Source organism: Macaca mulatta, chromosome 1 (genome assembly GCF_049350105.2).
Source record: "Macaca mulatta isolate MMU2019108-1 chromosome 1, T2T-MMU8v2.0, whole genome shotgun sequence".
NCBI classification, from domain to species: domain Eukaryota; kingdom Metazoa; phylum Chordata; class Mammalia; order Primates; family Cercopithecidae; genus Macaca; species Macaca mulatta.
In genome coordinates, this window is record NC_133406.1 from 146715893 (window position 1) to 146731290 (window position 15398).

Consider the following 15398-nt stretch of genomic DNA (forward strand, 5'->3'; position numbering starts at 1 on the left):
TTTAAAACTGAAAATTAAGGAAGTCCTAGCCAGAGCAGTCAGGCAAGAGAAAGAAATAAAAGGCACCCAAGTAGGAAAAAGGGAAGTCCTATTTTCTCTGTGTTGATGATGATTCTGTACCTAGAAAACCCTAACGATTCCACCAAAAGATTCCCAGACCTCATAAATGACTTAAGCAAAGTCTCAAGATGCAAAATCAATGTACAACAATCAGCAGCATTTCTATATACCAGTAACATTGAAGCTGAGAACCAAATCAAGAATATAATCTCATTTACAATAGTCACCAAAAAAAAAACCAAAAAAACAAAAAACCAAAACTAGGACTGCTGAAATACTGCTGAAAGAAATCATAGGTGACACAAACAAATGGAAAACCAATCAGTGTTCATGCATTGGAAGAATGAATATCATTAAAATGTCAATATTGCCCAAAGCAATATATAGATTCAACACTATTCCTATCAAATTACAAATGTCACTTTTGACAAAATTAGAAAAAATCATTCTAAAATTCATACGGAACAAAGCAAAAAGAATAAAGTGGAAGGTATCACATTACCTGACTTCAAACTATACCACAAGGCTACAGTAACCAAACCAGCATGGTACTGGTACAAAAATAGACACAATAGACCAATGGAGCAGAGTAAGGACCCCTGAAATAAAGCTGCTGCACACCTACAACCAATTGATCTTCAACAAAGTTGACAAAATAAATAATAGGGAAAGTATACCCTATTCAATAAATAGTGCTGGGAAAACTAACCATATGCAGAAGAATGAAGCTGGACACCTACTTCTGACAATACACAAAAATTAAGATGAATTAAAGACTTAACTGAAAGACCTCAAGCTATAAAAAGCCTAGAAGAAAACCTAGAAAATACTCTTCTAAATATTGGCCTAGGCAAAGAATTTATGACTACATCCTCTAAAGCAAATGCAACAAGAACAAAAGTTGACAACTGAGACCCAACTAAACCAAAGAGCTTCTGCATAGCAAAAGAAACTATCAACAGATTAAACAGACAACCTACAGAATGGGAGCAAATATTTGCACACTACACATCTGACCAAGGACTAATATCCAGAATCTGTAAGGAACTTAAATCAGCAAGAAAATAACTACATTAAAAAGTGGGCAATGGACATGAACAGACACTTCTCAGAAGACACACGAGCAGCCAACAAACATGAAAAACTTCTATCATTAGTCAGCAGAGAGATGCAAATGAAAACCACAATATCAGCTCACACCAGTCAGAATGGCTACTGAAAAGTGAAAAAAAAAAAAAAAAAAGATGTTGGCAAGGTTGTGAAAAAAAGAGAATGCTTATACACTGTTGGTGGAAATGCAAATTAGTTCAGCCCCTGTGGAAAGCAGTTTGGAGATTTCTCAAAGAACTGAAACTAGAATTATACCATTTGACCCAGCAATTGCACTACTGGGTATATACCCAAAGGAAAAGAAATCATTCTACCAAAAAGACATCTGCACTCGTGTATTTATCACAGCACTATTCACAACAGCAAAGACATACAATCAACCCAGGTGCCCATTAGTGGTTGACTGGATAAAGAAAATGTGGTGGGCAGGCACGGTGGTTCATGCCTGTAATCCCAGCACTTTGGGAGGCCGAGGCGGGTGGCCTGAGGTCAGGAGTTTGAAACCAGCCTGGCCAACATGGTGAAACCCTGTCTCTACTAAAAATACAAAAATCAGCTGGGTGTGATGGCGGGCACCTGTAATCCCAGCTACTCAGGAGGCGGAGGCAGGAGAATCACGTGAACCCAGGAGGCAGAGGTTGCAGTGAGCCGAGATTATGCCATTGCACTCCAGCTGGGTGAAAACAGCAAAACTCCATCTCAAAAAAAAAAAAAGAAAGAAAGAAAAAAAAAATGTGATACATACACACCATGGACTACTACACAACCATGGAAAAGAATGAAATATTATTTGCAATAACATGGATGCAGCTGGAGGCCATTATCCTAAGCGAATTAATGCAGAAACAGAAAACCAAATACTACTGCATGTCCTCACTTTTAAGTGGGAGCAAAACATTAGATAAACATGTACATAAAGATGGAAGCAATAGACACTGGGGATCCAAAAAGCGGGGAGCGAGAGAGGGGAGAAAGGCTTGAAAAAATACCTATTGGTTACTATGTTCACTATTTGAGCAAAAGGATCATTAGAAGTCCAAAGCTGAGCAGCACACAATAAATCCACGTAATAAGCCTGAACATGTGCCCCTTGAATCTAAAATTGTAATGAAAACTATAACGATGACCTGGCAATTCTACTCCTCGGTACAGATTTTAGAGACACTCTTAAATCAGTAAACATGTACATAGATATACATAAGCGGTATATTTTTACCAGCAAAACTAATAGCCCAAATGTCCATCAACAAGAGGATGGATAAATTGTGTATACTTTTATAATGGAATACTATACACAATAAAATTATGCATAAACAAGGATAAATCTTAGAAATGATGTTGAGTGAAAAAGCCAAGTCTCAAGATACAATTGAATATTTAAAATATTTGATAAATGGGATATTAAAATCATAAATATATAAATCAGTGTACAAATCATTTTCTTTACATAAAACTTTATCAAGTGATAGAAGTAGCACCAACCATTTATCAATCACTAATAATTTTCAAGTTGTTTAAACAAATGGGTTGGTATAATCTGTTTGATAAGGCTGTCACCAGGTAAACGACGCCCCTGTGATTTGACACAAGGAACTGCAAACTCTTCCAGTGACTTCCCCCATTCAACTGATCGTTATCATTAGTTTACTATCCACTGTCTGGCACCTGAAGAGAGGGGACAGGCAACAGATCGCCATCTCACTTCCTACCCTCATCTCACCTCCTACATCAGCACAGCACCATCTGGGTGCTGGCTATATGCCAAGAGCCAGTGGCAGGAGCTCTCAGCCATAGAAGAGAATGGAGAAAAGGGTGAGAGGGAGTAAGATGGTTGGGGATTGCTGATCTTGCTTTGCCAGAATTGGAAGCTTGTAGTTTTTATCTGTCTCACTCCACACTCAGACAGTGCTTCCACTGCACCCACCTGGTAATATTCTATTTGTTAAACTGGGTGATACATTTATCTTATAATGGTTCATAACATACATATACATATAAACTCCTCAGGGTGGAGATTCTGGGTTTACCAAATCAGGTCATCAAATGCTCCCATTCTCCCTAACAGTGCTGTTACAGCTCACAAAAAACAAGTGAGAAATCTTGTCAAACTGAAATTGTGTTGAAAGCAAGACACGAATTGTGTCTTAGAATTCCCCCATTTGTATCAAAAGAAAGAAATGAGGCTATTTTGAAATGGCTTATTCTTAGGAACTTCAGTCAGTTGCCCAATACACTGTCCCCTAAAAGCTAACATTATCTAATACTTTCAAGGGTGGTTGTCCAACTTCTCTCAGAATTTACTCTTCAAAATGTATGTTTGCCAATTCCCCAATCTTTTGGTGCCTCTTATGTTTTCTGTAGTTTCCCTAATTCCTGACAGTGACTATCCTCAAGAATACATTGATCCTAGGTATAGGAACTCATAGAAGTAAGTTCATTGTTTCTTAAGCATTTTTTTTTAAACCTAAGCTAATACAAGTTGAGAATCCCAAATTCTAAACTCCAAAATCTGAAACTTTCTGAGCACTGACATGATGCTCAAAGGAAATGCTGACTGGAAAATTCTGGATTTGGGGATTAAGGATGCTCAACTGGTAAGTATTTAATGCAACTATTAAAAAAGAAAAAAGAAAAAAAAAAAAACAACAACAACACTTCTGGTCCCAAGTATTTCAGATAATACTTACAATCTGTTCGTTCTTCAAAATAAAATCCCTTTCAATGAGCCTGGAGAACCTTTTCATTTGTTGTTATTGTTATAAGGACGTTATCTGCCCCTCACAAATAGGATGTGATTTCCCTGATCTTAGTTTCGATAATAAAAGCCTTTTTCATTGTTTTGCGCTCCCCACCCCAAATGTCTGTCCATCTGAAGTTTTAACAATTGACACTATTTTCCTACTATTTTGTTTTGTGTGTTCCTACTTCCAAACTTGGGACTGATCTCTAAATTTTCATCTCAACAATCACAGCCTCTCATTGTTCAGCATCTACCCTGAATTTTATTCCCTTTTCTGAGTTTCTAAAAGTTTGCAGTCATAGTTTCATATTTCCATTTTTTAAAAGGTGAATCTTCTGAAATTAGACTTTCTGAAGTTACAGATAATATGTCACTAATTATGGCAAATGTTCTTCCCATGCTTTGAAATGCCAGGAAGACTTGGGTGTTGTAACTGATCAGGAATCAAGCCAGAGCACAGGAAATGCTGTCCAGCGTGTAGTGGCTAGACTGGGCTATGAGGTACAAGGAAAGTTCTTATGGACGCAGTGGATAGATAGTGTAAAAGGAAAGTCTATGCAACACAGCTACTGGAGAAGAAAGATAAATCCAAATTATTGCAAGCAATTTAAATTCACTCTAAAGAGACAGTGAACTTTTTTTTCCCCCTTTAGGAAAGCTTAGAGAAACCAAAATTAGAATAAAATTTCCAAAACTGCTTTGCAAGAAAAAAAACAGTTGTCCCACTTACGGAATTTGTCATCTACTCTGTATTACCTGAGACTTGGCACATTCAAGAACAAAATCATCACATCTCTGGTTCACAGAGCAATGAAAGATCACACACTAAACACCTTAACAGGCCATGAAAAGATTGTTTTATTCCATGAAAATATTCTCAACAGAGAACACTATCTTTAAATGAAGGATTTACCATTAAGAAATCAACATGTGCACAAAGAGAGTAAAAATTACCAAAAAATTAAAGATTTTTTGGGACAATTCACATGTTCAAAATTTAAGAATGATTTAAACTGTGCAAGTACAAATGTCTTTCCTATTATAATAACCCATATACAGGTTGCACTATTCCACGTCAAGGAACTTGCCTCCTACGGAAGCAAATCCTGCTTTTAGAAAAACAAACAGTAGCTTGAAAAGAACAGTTAGTCCTTACAAGATAGTCTTAAACTTTGCCCTCTGTGGCTGTTAGCCAGAAAACCATAAGCACTTCAGGCTTTGTACAGAAGACAAACACAGCCAGATCACATTTCCTCCTCATTGCTAACCTTTAAAATAAAAATAGCACTAGATTTTAAAACTACTTCACGTAGTCTGTCAGTACTGAATAATGTCACATTATATAAATAACCCTGTAACGAGATTCAATATCTAAACTTTATAGTTTACTAGCTGCAAAGGTAATACACTATATGTCAGCTGTGTAACAGTGGTGACTTGATCTTATGAAGGCAGTAACTTTCACACAATTGTCATTTAGCTTTAGTATAACTGGTAGTATGATTCAAATAACACTGGGAAAAAGTTATTAAAGCAGTCACACAGCTTCTAAAATATTGCTTAAAATTCAATAATACACAAACCATTTCACGTTCTTTCTCCCCTCAAAACAGTAAAGAATCAAATTAATGAAGATTCAGTGGTACAAATAACCCCCCACCTGCCCCATCTCCCTATTACAACACCACTAAGAAATTAGTTAAGATACAAGTCATTAACAGAATCACAAATGCGAGGCAGGACACCATGAGCAACAGGAGCACTAACAACAATCCTATTTACAAGTATAAACATACAGAAATTCCATTTTACAAGTAAAAGTGCACATAGATCATTACAAAGTTTCACTAAATTTTATCAGGTTCAAACAAAAGCATCACGTGGAAACAGACTATCATTGTAATTATCAAACATGATCGTCATAACCCCAAATAAAAAGACAATTGGGGGAGGTCCATAAAACTTCTCATAAAAACACTGAGGAAAGTAAAATGGACTTGGACATGTCTTTAGTTTGATGCATAAATTTGAAGATGCACCATTGTATATGGTAGAGCTCTAATAGCCACCTACCGAGGCTACGTCGGTAGCTGCAGCAGTGCTGCAGAGTTAAAGGAGGTCGCACTGAGCTGACACATAAAGCCCTTTGTGGGATACTGTAGTGGTAGTGTTGGCAATCAACAGATTTAGGCACTCTAGTTTAAGGCAGCATTTGAATGGAAGCAGCTGACTTTTGACAACAGTCCTTTGTCTTGAGGTGGTGAGTATCTTCCGTGTTTATTATGCCAGGATTTCAGTGCTGACTATAGATTCTTCCCAGACTGAGGTGCTGAAGATGTGTCACGTTTCAAAGAGTTCTTTCAACTGGGCTGCAGGCTACAGCAGAGATGTTTTCTTTTTCTTATCATAAATACCTCAGCTTCACAGGCTACTTCTTCGTAATGCCAAAACTGGAATGTTTGCAGTGGGGAGGTTATAGCAGTGTGCACAAATACTAGGATGGAAACATTCGTGCTGGAGATGTTTGACAAAGTGATTTGCACTACAAATGTAAAACAAAACAAAGGCTTTGACAAGAACAAGGGAATCTAAAGACATGCCTGAAAAATCTAGCTCAGTCACTCTAGACATGCAACAGGATGTTAAGCAAGCACGGAGGTGGCACAGGCAGACACTGACAGATGGCAAGGATCTGACAGATAGTGGGTCTAAAAGCCAATTAAAACAGAGCTGGGAGGGAGACAATCCTGTTGGGACGCTAATGTAAGACACATTTTTTGACAGCTCTGCATTCTTTATTGATTAGACAGCAATAAAATAAATAGAAAAATGGTACACTATTGTTGGCTTTTTCTTTTGTGGGAATAACTGTGAACTAAGAACTTAAGGGTTGGTATGATTTTTAAAAACAATGTATGGAAATGCTAATGAAGTTAGTAAAAAATAATCATGTCTACATGCACTCATGCAACTTGCTTCTCTCACTCTCTTTGAGCCTGACAACTCTAATACCCTCCCCCCAAAAGCAGCTGCATGTAACCTCCTTCAACATCTTGCCCATTTCCTCAGAAACCCTCTTCAGGAACCTGCAGTCCAGGAGGAAAAAGAAAAGAACAATTACTGAAGACCTTTGGTAAAACCAAAAGGGGTGTTCAGTTTAAAGTGCCTGTCCCAAATGTCTCTAATCATTTTACAGTCAGCTACTGAAAATACCAGGAGAATTTAAAACATAGGCAAAATTAAAAACCAATCTTACTGCTTCTTCACTTTTACTTCCCCACACCACTGACTCAGGGTGTGATCACATAACCAGCACTGCACAGTCCTTGACTGCACAGTGTTTCCAACAATGCTTGCTGAAATTAACTGGAAAAATTTATCTATCCTAATAACTAACGATTCAGCTAAAATAACAAAATGCCCTAAAGGGTGGTATACGTATCTTCCTTTAACCCAGATAGTCAAAAAGTTTCTCCTTTAAAATAAAATCTGTCAAAACTTCCCCTCCATTCAACATTTCCTCTATCTTCAAATGTGTATTTTTCTATATAACTATGTATTTTTCTGTGTAACTGCTAAATGCTAAATAATCACTAAAGTGGTATTTCCCAAAAGATATTTTCAAGATCAAACATACAAAGTATAAGATTAGTTTGGAAAGAAGCCTGTAAATTATTGAAAATTACCAGTTAACCTCAAAATATTTTGAGGTCTCAAACAAAATCTCTTTTATTCACCTAAGAGCTAGACCAGGAGATTTATTTTGCAACTCTCTTTAAATCTATTTAAATAGATTATGTGCTACGTGTTTATTTTCTTCCTTTAGGAAACCAAAGTTAAGAAAAGGGAAGAAAATGAAAATGATTTTATTATTTTACCAAATTTCCAACTACTATTTTTCTTCTTGAAAACTGTAGCTACAAACTCAAACTCCTAGAAGAAACCACTCTTTGGGGAGTCGGCTTTCCATGGCATTTCAGAGCAGTTTCACTTATTCAAATTCACTATAGTCACTGTGTTTTCTGAAGTAAAGGGGGCAGAGAGCATTACTATCCATGAATTCCTGCCCAATAAATCAAATTCTATTTGTAAGGCAGAAAAACACAAATCCTTCACACAGACTTAAGCAGGACATAAAGCAAAAGGCATCAATTAAGCTTCACACCAACATTACTCAAACAGTAAAGTGCCACAAAATGTTTCTTGTGGTAATATTCACAAGATCAAGCCTACACTCAGCTCACATAGTGAACAATTAATCTTGGATGCCCTTTAAGTTTTCTTATTTTTTTCAACCTATTGAATGTGTTTTCATTTTATGTTACTCTTTCTATGTCACACACGGCACAAAGGTGCCTGGTTACTTTAGATATAAGTTACTGCACCTTTACTGTTTTTCTCTAGAGTTACATCTATGTATGACGTGGGAACGTAGCCTTCTTCACCGTTCTGTCTCCGAGCTCTTGTCCATCCGTCACCTTTGTCCTCCTCTATAATGTAGAGAACTTCACCTTCTTTCATTGCTAGAGTACCTTCATTATGTCCTAGATGAGAGTTTTCACAAGCGTAATTTAAGAAATGTGATATATTTTTTTAAAGTTACAAATACAACACACAAAATACAATGAAACCCTATTAGATTTCAATGTATCTGGAACTACTGATTCTCATTAGCAACATCTCTATTATGCTTTGTGGTTTACCCAGCACTTTCATATTCATTCTCCCATTTGAGCTGCATAATAAGCCTGCAGGGCTGGATAACATCACCCCCATGTAACAGATGAAGGTAACTGAGCCACAGTGACATTACATGAGTTGACAGAGTATTCTAATTCCTATGTCACTATTCCAACTCTTTACCCAAATTTTAGTGTCTTACTATCTAAAAAAATTCATTAGGTATGGATTAGGAAAATAGTAACTAGAGAGCAAAAGAGTGGGAAGAAAGAAGGAAAAAATACCATTTGAAGGGAGAGCAGAGAAAAATACAGGTTTGACTCTAGAGGTGGCAGAAACAGAATGGCCATACACAACTCTTTTACTCTCTATCCCCAACCACCCCCAACCTGCTTAGCAGTAACAATTTTCACAAGTGAATCTTCATTTAACGTGTGCTAAATTACTTCCCGACTCTCTAGATTACATTATAGCAAGTGTTTTGTTTTGTTTTGTTTTGTTTTAGAGATAGGGTCTTACTGTCCAGGCTGGATTCGAACTCCCGGGCTCAAGCAATCCTCCCACCACAGCCTCCCAAGTGTCTGGGACTACAGGCACACATCACTGCACTTGGTTGCAAGGTCTTAAATTTAATATATTTTCTAATAAGAAGTTACTAGAGACTTTGCTCAATTTTAAACCAACACGAAGTGGGGAGAAGGACCTTAAATCAAGCACCATTTTACAACAGTTTTTTAATGAAAGTGTTACTCAGCTCTCCTGCTAGTTGAGGGAGAGTATTTTTCAGAGTCCAGGAGAAAGAGGAACTAAAAATCTGCAGGAGAGGGCCTCAGTGCCTTACTTCCCTTACAGAGTTTGTTCTTCAACTTTCATGGGGTAAGAGATAGCACAGTCAGTAGCTACTACATTCTCTCCCACTTTCATCTAAACAGGTGGCCTACAGACTTAGTATATGATGATGGCATTCAGCTAACTATGCCTCGTGCCTGTATCTTAATGTTAGTAAGCTACAAGGAGGAAGAACATGAAGTGGCATCCACCAGCATCCCGCTTCCTGGGTTGGGCTACATGTTCAAGATGTCTCAACTTTGTTTAGGACATGTACACATTAGTAAGAACTCTGGTGAAAATTCTGCATTGACCAAAATTGATAATTAATTAATAATCTGTATTAGGATGCTAGTAACATGGGTAATTTCCTTTTAATTCCATGTATGGAAGAAAAATATCTACATTTATAATACAGTTAAAACAAAAGTATGCATACTAAAGAAATGGGATAATTTTCTTTTTTTTTTGAGACGGAGTCTTGCTCTGTCGCCCAGGCTGGAGCGCAGTGGCCGGATCTCAGCTCACTGCAAGCTCCGCCTCCCGGGTTTACGCCATTCTCCTGCCTCAGCCTCCTGTGTAGCTGGGACTACAGGCGCCCGCCACCTCGCCCGGCTAGTTTTTTGTATTTTTTTAGTAGAGACGGGGTTTCACCGTGTTCACCAGGATGGTCTCGATCTCCTGACCTCGTGATCCGCCCGTCTCGGCCTCCCAAAGTGCTGGGATTATAGGCTTGAGCCACTGCGCCCGGCCGAAATGGGATAATTTTCTGACAACGTGTATTACTTAAATAAGGACACTACAGTGAGTGACTCGATGTAAATACTTTTAAAGAACCAATTTTATCAAATACAATATTATTAAGAAAATCATACCATCAAAAGGGTAGATAGCTTTGCAGTGTCCAATAGCAGGTAAGGGATCATCATCCTCAAATTCATCATCAAACTCACTGTGGTGACCATGCTGTTGGGGTGGCCCACGGACTTCCTGGTTTGCATCATCAGTGTAACTTCCCTCAGGACTGTAAAACAAAAAATTATCTCTGATCAAGTATCATAAACATGAGAATTATATAGATTATTTATAAATTGATATCCTCAGGATCAATTCCAAAAATTAAATATTAATGACACGGTTTCCACTTAAGCCCTATTTTTTTCAAACGTCGAGTATACAAATTACTTCTAATACAAAATGCTGCTTTGCTGAATTTCCTGAAATAAAAAAATTACAAGATTACAATATTCTAGGCACAAAGTATTATTCAGTAAATACATCTCACTATCACCAGGTCTAGAGATAAAACAGAAAAACGTTCTAGACACTTGTCTTCCATCATCCCAAGTTTATCATCCTAAAATTCCTTAGGGGACCCATGCAGACCTATGTTTAGTTCACAAGCTTCAGGTTGAACTGTTTCTATTCTGGATCTGGAATGGCCATCAGAGCAAGCATCTGCATGACCAGTTCACAGGAAGTCCTGTAACCTAATCAGATGTAAGAAATGCACAGAGACTTTTGCTTGGGACTCTTGGAAGAGAACTCACTCTGTCCCTTTTCTACTGGACTTGAACCTGCAGGAATACTCACTTAGAGCTTTGGAGCCTTAAAATTAAGCCAACACAGTAGAAAGCACAGCTGTGAGGTGGACAGAAATCGAGTCCCGGGGATAACATCTGCGCTCCTAGATCAAGCTCTCCCTAAAGTCAGCCAATGAAGTCCATTTTTGGTTTAAGCCAGAAGGGGTAAAGTATTCACTCTGTCACTGAAAATTAGAAGATTCTCAACTAAAATAAAACATAAAGTAAATTTCCAACTAATCATGGTAACAGGGAAGTTGGTAACTTAAAAAATCCAAAAAAGCAGGTAATACAAATATAATTTATTTTTCTTAAAATTTTTTAAATCAGAGAAAAATGTTAATAATTTTGCTGAAGAATCCAATGACTGAATTAGATTTAATAATGGAAAATTTTACAGAATTAGATTTTAACAGTACTTTCAGTAAGCCTGAAGCCAGAGAAATAACACATGACAAAGAAATTAGATCCTTTTAATCTGAGTTTTACCTAATAACAAAAACCAGTAATTTGTGGGTATCTCTTGACAGATTAAAGATACGTACTCTTTCAAGAAGTCATACTATTATTACCACTATTTACTACTAGGTGCTTTAGGTACATTATTTACTTTTATACTAACAAACCTAAAGGGTGGATGTTTTAACCTCCATTTTATACTTCAGGAAATTGAGATTCAGGGAGCATTAAAAATGAACTTGCTTAGATTACACTATAATTAAGTAGAAAACTAAGAGTTGTTACTAGGCCGCTCACATTCTTCTCTAAGATGAATCCTAATTTGCGGACTTTTATTCTGGAAAAAAAGATACAATACATCAAGAAAGAAATGTCCCAGTGGTACAGAAACTTAGCAAAGTGTCTTTTGGAAGCTCTGGTCCAAACTAACAATACGTGTTTTTTTTCTTCACAAAACTCTGAGCTATTTGATAGCAAAATTTTTCTTTGGCATAAGCGACCCTAACTCCACTTGAACCTTAAGAAACCTTCCAATGCCTGAGGAGCCTACGCCCTCAGACTGTAGCTCCAAGAATTTTCTATGTTCCTAGCTCTGTGTTTGGATGCATGACAAACTAGGATTGAATAGCAAGATGAACTTTCCTACTTCATCTGTAATTGTCACTAAAGAAAATTACTTAGGTTCAAAAGACTGAGGTTATTAAAAGCTGAACTTGTTAAATTTGGAAGAAAAAAACGAATTGTATAAAGTTTAGGACAAAAGGTTGAGAAAACTTTGGGGAGAAGAAATACAAATAAAATACAAAAAATGACCTTTCTCGTCCCTGTGTTACAAGATGATTTATGTCACTGCTATGTCTTCTGTCTCCTCTCCCACCTGTTTTGCCTTCAACTTCAGAGAGCCAAGCCTTAGGAAAAAAATAAGCAAACAACTGAGCTCAATAAATACGTTTAAAAGCTCATAAGTTATACTTCTACATTTAAAATGTGTTTGTTTTTATAATTATGTAATTCTTAGAGATGTGAAACCTTTATTCCAAATTGGTCAAATGATCAACTTTATAGCTGATTCAAAAAAACAGTATAAATATTTAATTTTATATAAAGGTCTAAATAAAAAACTTCAAGGAGATTAAATAACACACATCACAATAACACTTTTAGATCATAAACCCTAACATTAAATATAAACATTTGAAGATAATTCTAAGAAAAACCAATCTATCATAATGAAGTTTATAAAAATAATTTATCTTGACAACTGCTGAATAACAACTCTACCTCATTCTTATGGATTTCCATTCGTAGGCGGTCAATGTTATTCATGGTCTCTGCTAATTTAGGCTGCAAACTCCCTGGATCCCCCATTTGTGGATTCTTCTCATATACATCTTTCATTTTGTTGAGTGCATCTCTAAAAAAGAGAAGGGAACCACAGAATTAAATATTAACTTCATATGCTTCCAGATAAAAGAGTTTTATTTGACTCTGGGGACTCATACGCAGCTTAATCTTAAGTAGAGTCATATCTTTTAAAGTTTGTCTAACACGACCTGATTAAAGACAATTTGCATAAAGGTGATAACATATATAGAGTCAGTAATTTATCAAGACAATCGGAATACCAAAAGAGAACAGAGTTCATTTCTTATTTCCTGCTTTCTAAACAAGGAATTTTATTTAGATGTATATATACAAACACACACACACACACACAAAATCAAGGGCTAGAATAACATTCTTCAGCTCGTCATGTCCCAAATCAAATTCATTATATTCCAACTCAGCCACACTATTCCACAGTGTTCCTTAGCTCATACATCATCATTGTCCTCCCACTCACCTCTGCTAGAAATAGAAATGGCAGCTTTAACTTGCCCCCACCCAAAGTCAGTCATTTGCCAACTCCTCTCAACCTACCTCCTATTCTCTAATCATATCACAATCGGTTATGCCTCAATTAGCTGTTCTTGACTCTAACATCTGACACTATTGACTAACACTCCTCAATACTCTCTTCCTTCATGACTTCCTAGAGGGTACATTTTCTTTTTCCTCTTTCTCATAATCTCCCTCACTGGCTTCTTTCTCCTCCTTTGTTCAACCTTTAAATGTGTATTACATAAAATGACAAACGTTTCTTCGCGTCTCTTCCTACAGTCTTGTTTGAGGATGATCTCTTAATTGTCTTAATATCATCTATGTTCAGATGATTTTCAAATGCGTATCTCCAGACCTCTTTCTCTCCTGAACTCTAGATTCATATTTCTAAACTCAACTGGACACTTCCAATATGGACTTTTCACATTTGAAAAATCAACATAAACAAAATCTTTATCTTTGCCCTAAACTTTTTTCTTATTGTTGCAATTAAATCTATAGCTGCAAGCCTTCTTTTTTTTTTTTTTCTAAGCTTCCTCCATGTATTCTCTTCTCCAGCATCCAATCAGGAGAAAAGTACAACCTACTTTGGCTTTGAAATGATTCTTTTATCTATTCCTCCTTTCTATTCCCATGGCCATACCTTAATTTAGGCCCTCAGCATCTCTCACCCATATTGTTAAAGTCTTCTACCTCCAATCTCTTTCCTATACTATTTACCCTTCATACAGCTTTCAATTATCTTTTAGCACACAGAGCTAATAATGTTACCCCTTCTCTCAATAACTGGGGACTGTAATACCTACAGAACTCCACAGAAAAGCATTCAAAATTTTTCACAAGTCCTATACTTCTTCATCCTCAACTTCTATTATTATGCTCCACATAATTTTGAACCAAGTCTCTCTGGATTAGCACTAATTCCAGGCCATGGCAAGAACATTAACATTTCTGTGCCTTTATTCTTGTTTTGGACATGGAGATATCTGAGAAAAATTTGAGTCACCAGAGGTAACATTCAGGTTCCAAGCTGAGGTCAAACCAGTAATACTCTGGCCTTTCTGCTTGTATTCTCATATTCTGGACATGTATCCTTTTTGCAGTCTACTCATTTAGTGCAATGTTTCTCACATTTTTGTGCTTTTTGTTGATCTTGGTGTTTAAAATAGCCCCTAAGCATGGCAATGAAATGCTGTCTAGTGTTCTTAAGCAAAAGAAGGACGTAATATTATTACTTACAGAGAAAATACATGTCTTAGATAAGCTTTGTTCAAGCATGAGTTACAGTGCTATCAGAAAAAATTCAAAGTTAATAAATCAACATCATATATGAAATAAGGTGTTTTTGCACAGGAACACAAATAAAAAAAGGTTGTGTGTCAATCAGCTGATGGAAACATTGTGACCAGTGGCTACCTAGAACCTAACCCTGTATCTCCACAAGAGCAATGTTTCAATATTCCATAATTCAGGGTTCACAGTGACTTTACAGAACACAGCTACTGTGAATGAGAATCAAAGGTATTGCAATATTTCATATGATTAAGCGCCACTTCATATCTGATACACTAATTCTTAACATCAAAACTTCAATCTCTCATGCTACAATTTAAGCTCCAATTTTATCCTCAGTGAAGATCTAGCAAGTCACCAATTCACTGTAATAACACTTTAATTATCATATATAATTCTATGTCCATTAAAAAAAATTAAACTAGAGGAAACTTCTTGTAAAAATGAAATAAAAAAGTAAACCTATGTGTGAACAAATATGAAGCTGTTAGTAATCAAGCACTGTCTGCCAAATGTTTTGCTACATACAAAACAGCCTCAGGTTGCTAATGAAATCAATTCACATATAAAAGCAAAATGAAAATGTATCAAAGAACAACAGGTGGTTAGTGTTGGTGAAACTACTCTTGACAATAAAACATTGAGAAATTTTTTGCAAATTAATGAAGACATAAATATACACTATTAGCATCCAATAAAAATCTGCAACCAAGGAAATTCTCTAACCTATGACAGGGTAACCATAAAAATTTCCAGGGTAGGAG

The 15398-nt window shown here is 36.5% G+C and overlaps 1 protein-coding gene across 5 annotated transcripts in view; it reads right to left on the reverse strand.

The window, feature by feature from the left end:
• Positions 1-4744: 4744 nt before the first annotated feature.
• FNBP1L (formin binding protein 1 like) overlaps positions 4745-15398 on the reverse strand; it is a 106486-nt gene continuing 95832 nt past the window's right edge. For 3 of the 5 annotated variants that reach the window (XM_077952915.1, XM_015145229.3, XM_015145217.3), the window contains 4 exons: positions 12742-12874; positions 12274-12368; positions 10294-10442; positions 8188-8454 (listed from right to left, as the gene is read on the reverse strand). In XM_077952915.1, the coding sequence (XP_077809041.1) occupies positions 8276-8454; positions 10294-10442; positions 12274-12368; positions 12742-12874 (556 nt within the window). In that variant the 3' untranslated portion in view covers positions 8188-8275. Of the gene's footprint in view, positions 6997-8187; positions 8455-10293; positions 10443-12273; positions 12369-12741; positions 12875-15398 lie in introns of those variants that run through there. The other 2 variants (XM_077952925.1, XM_002801657.4) reach the window with 1 other exon arrangement.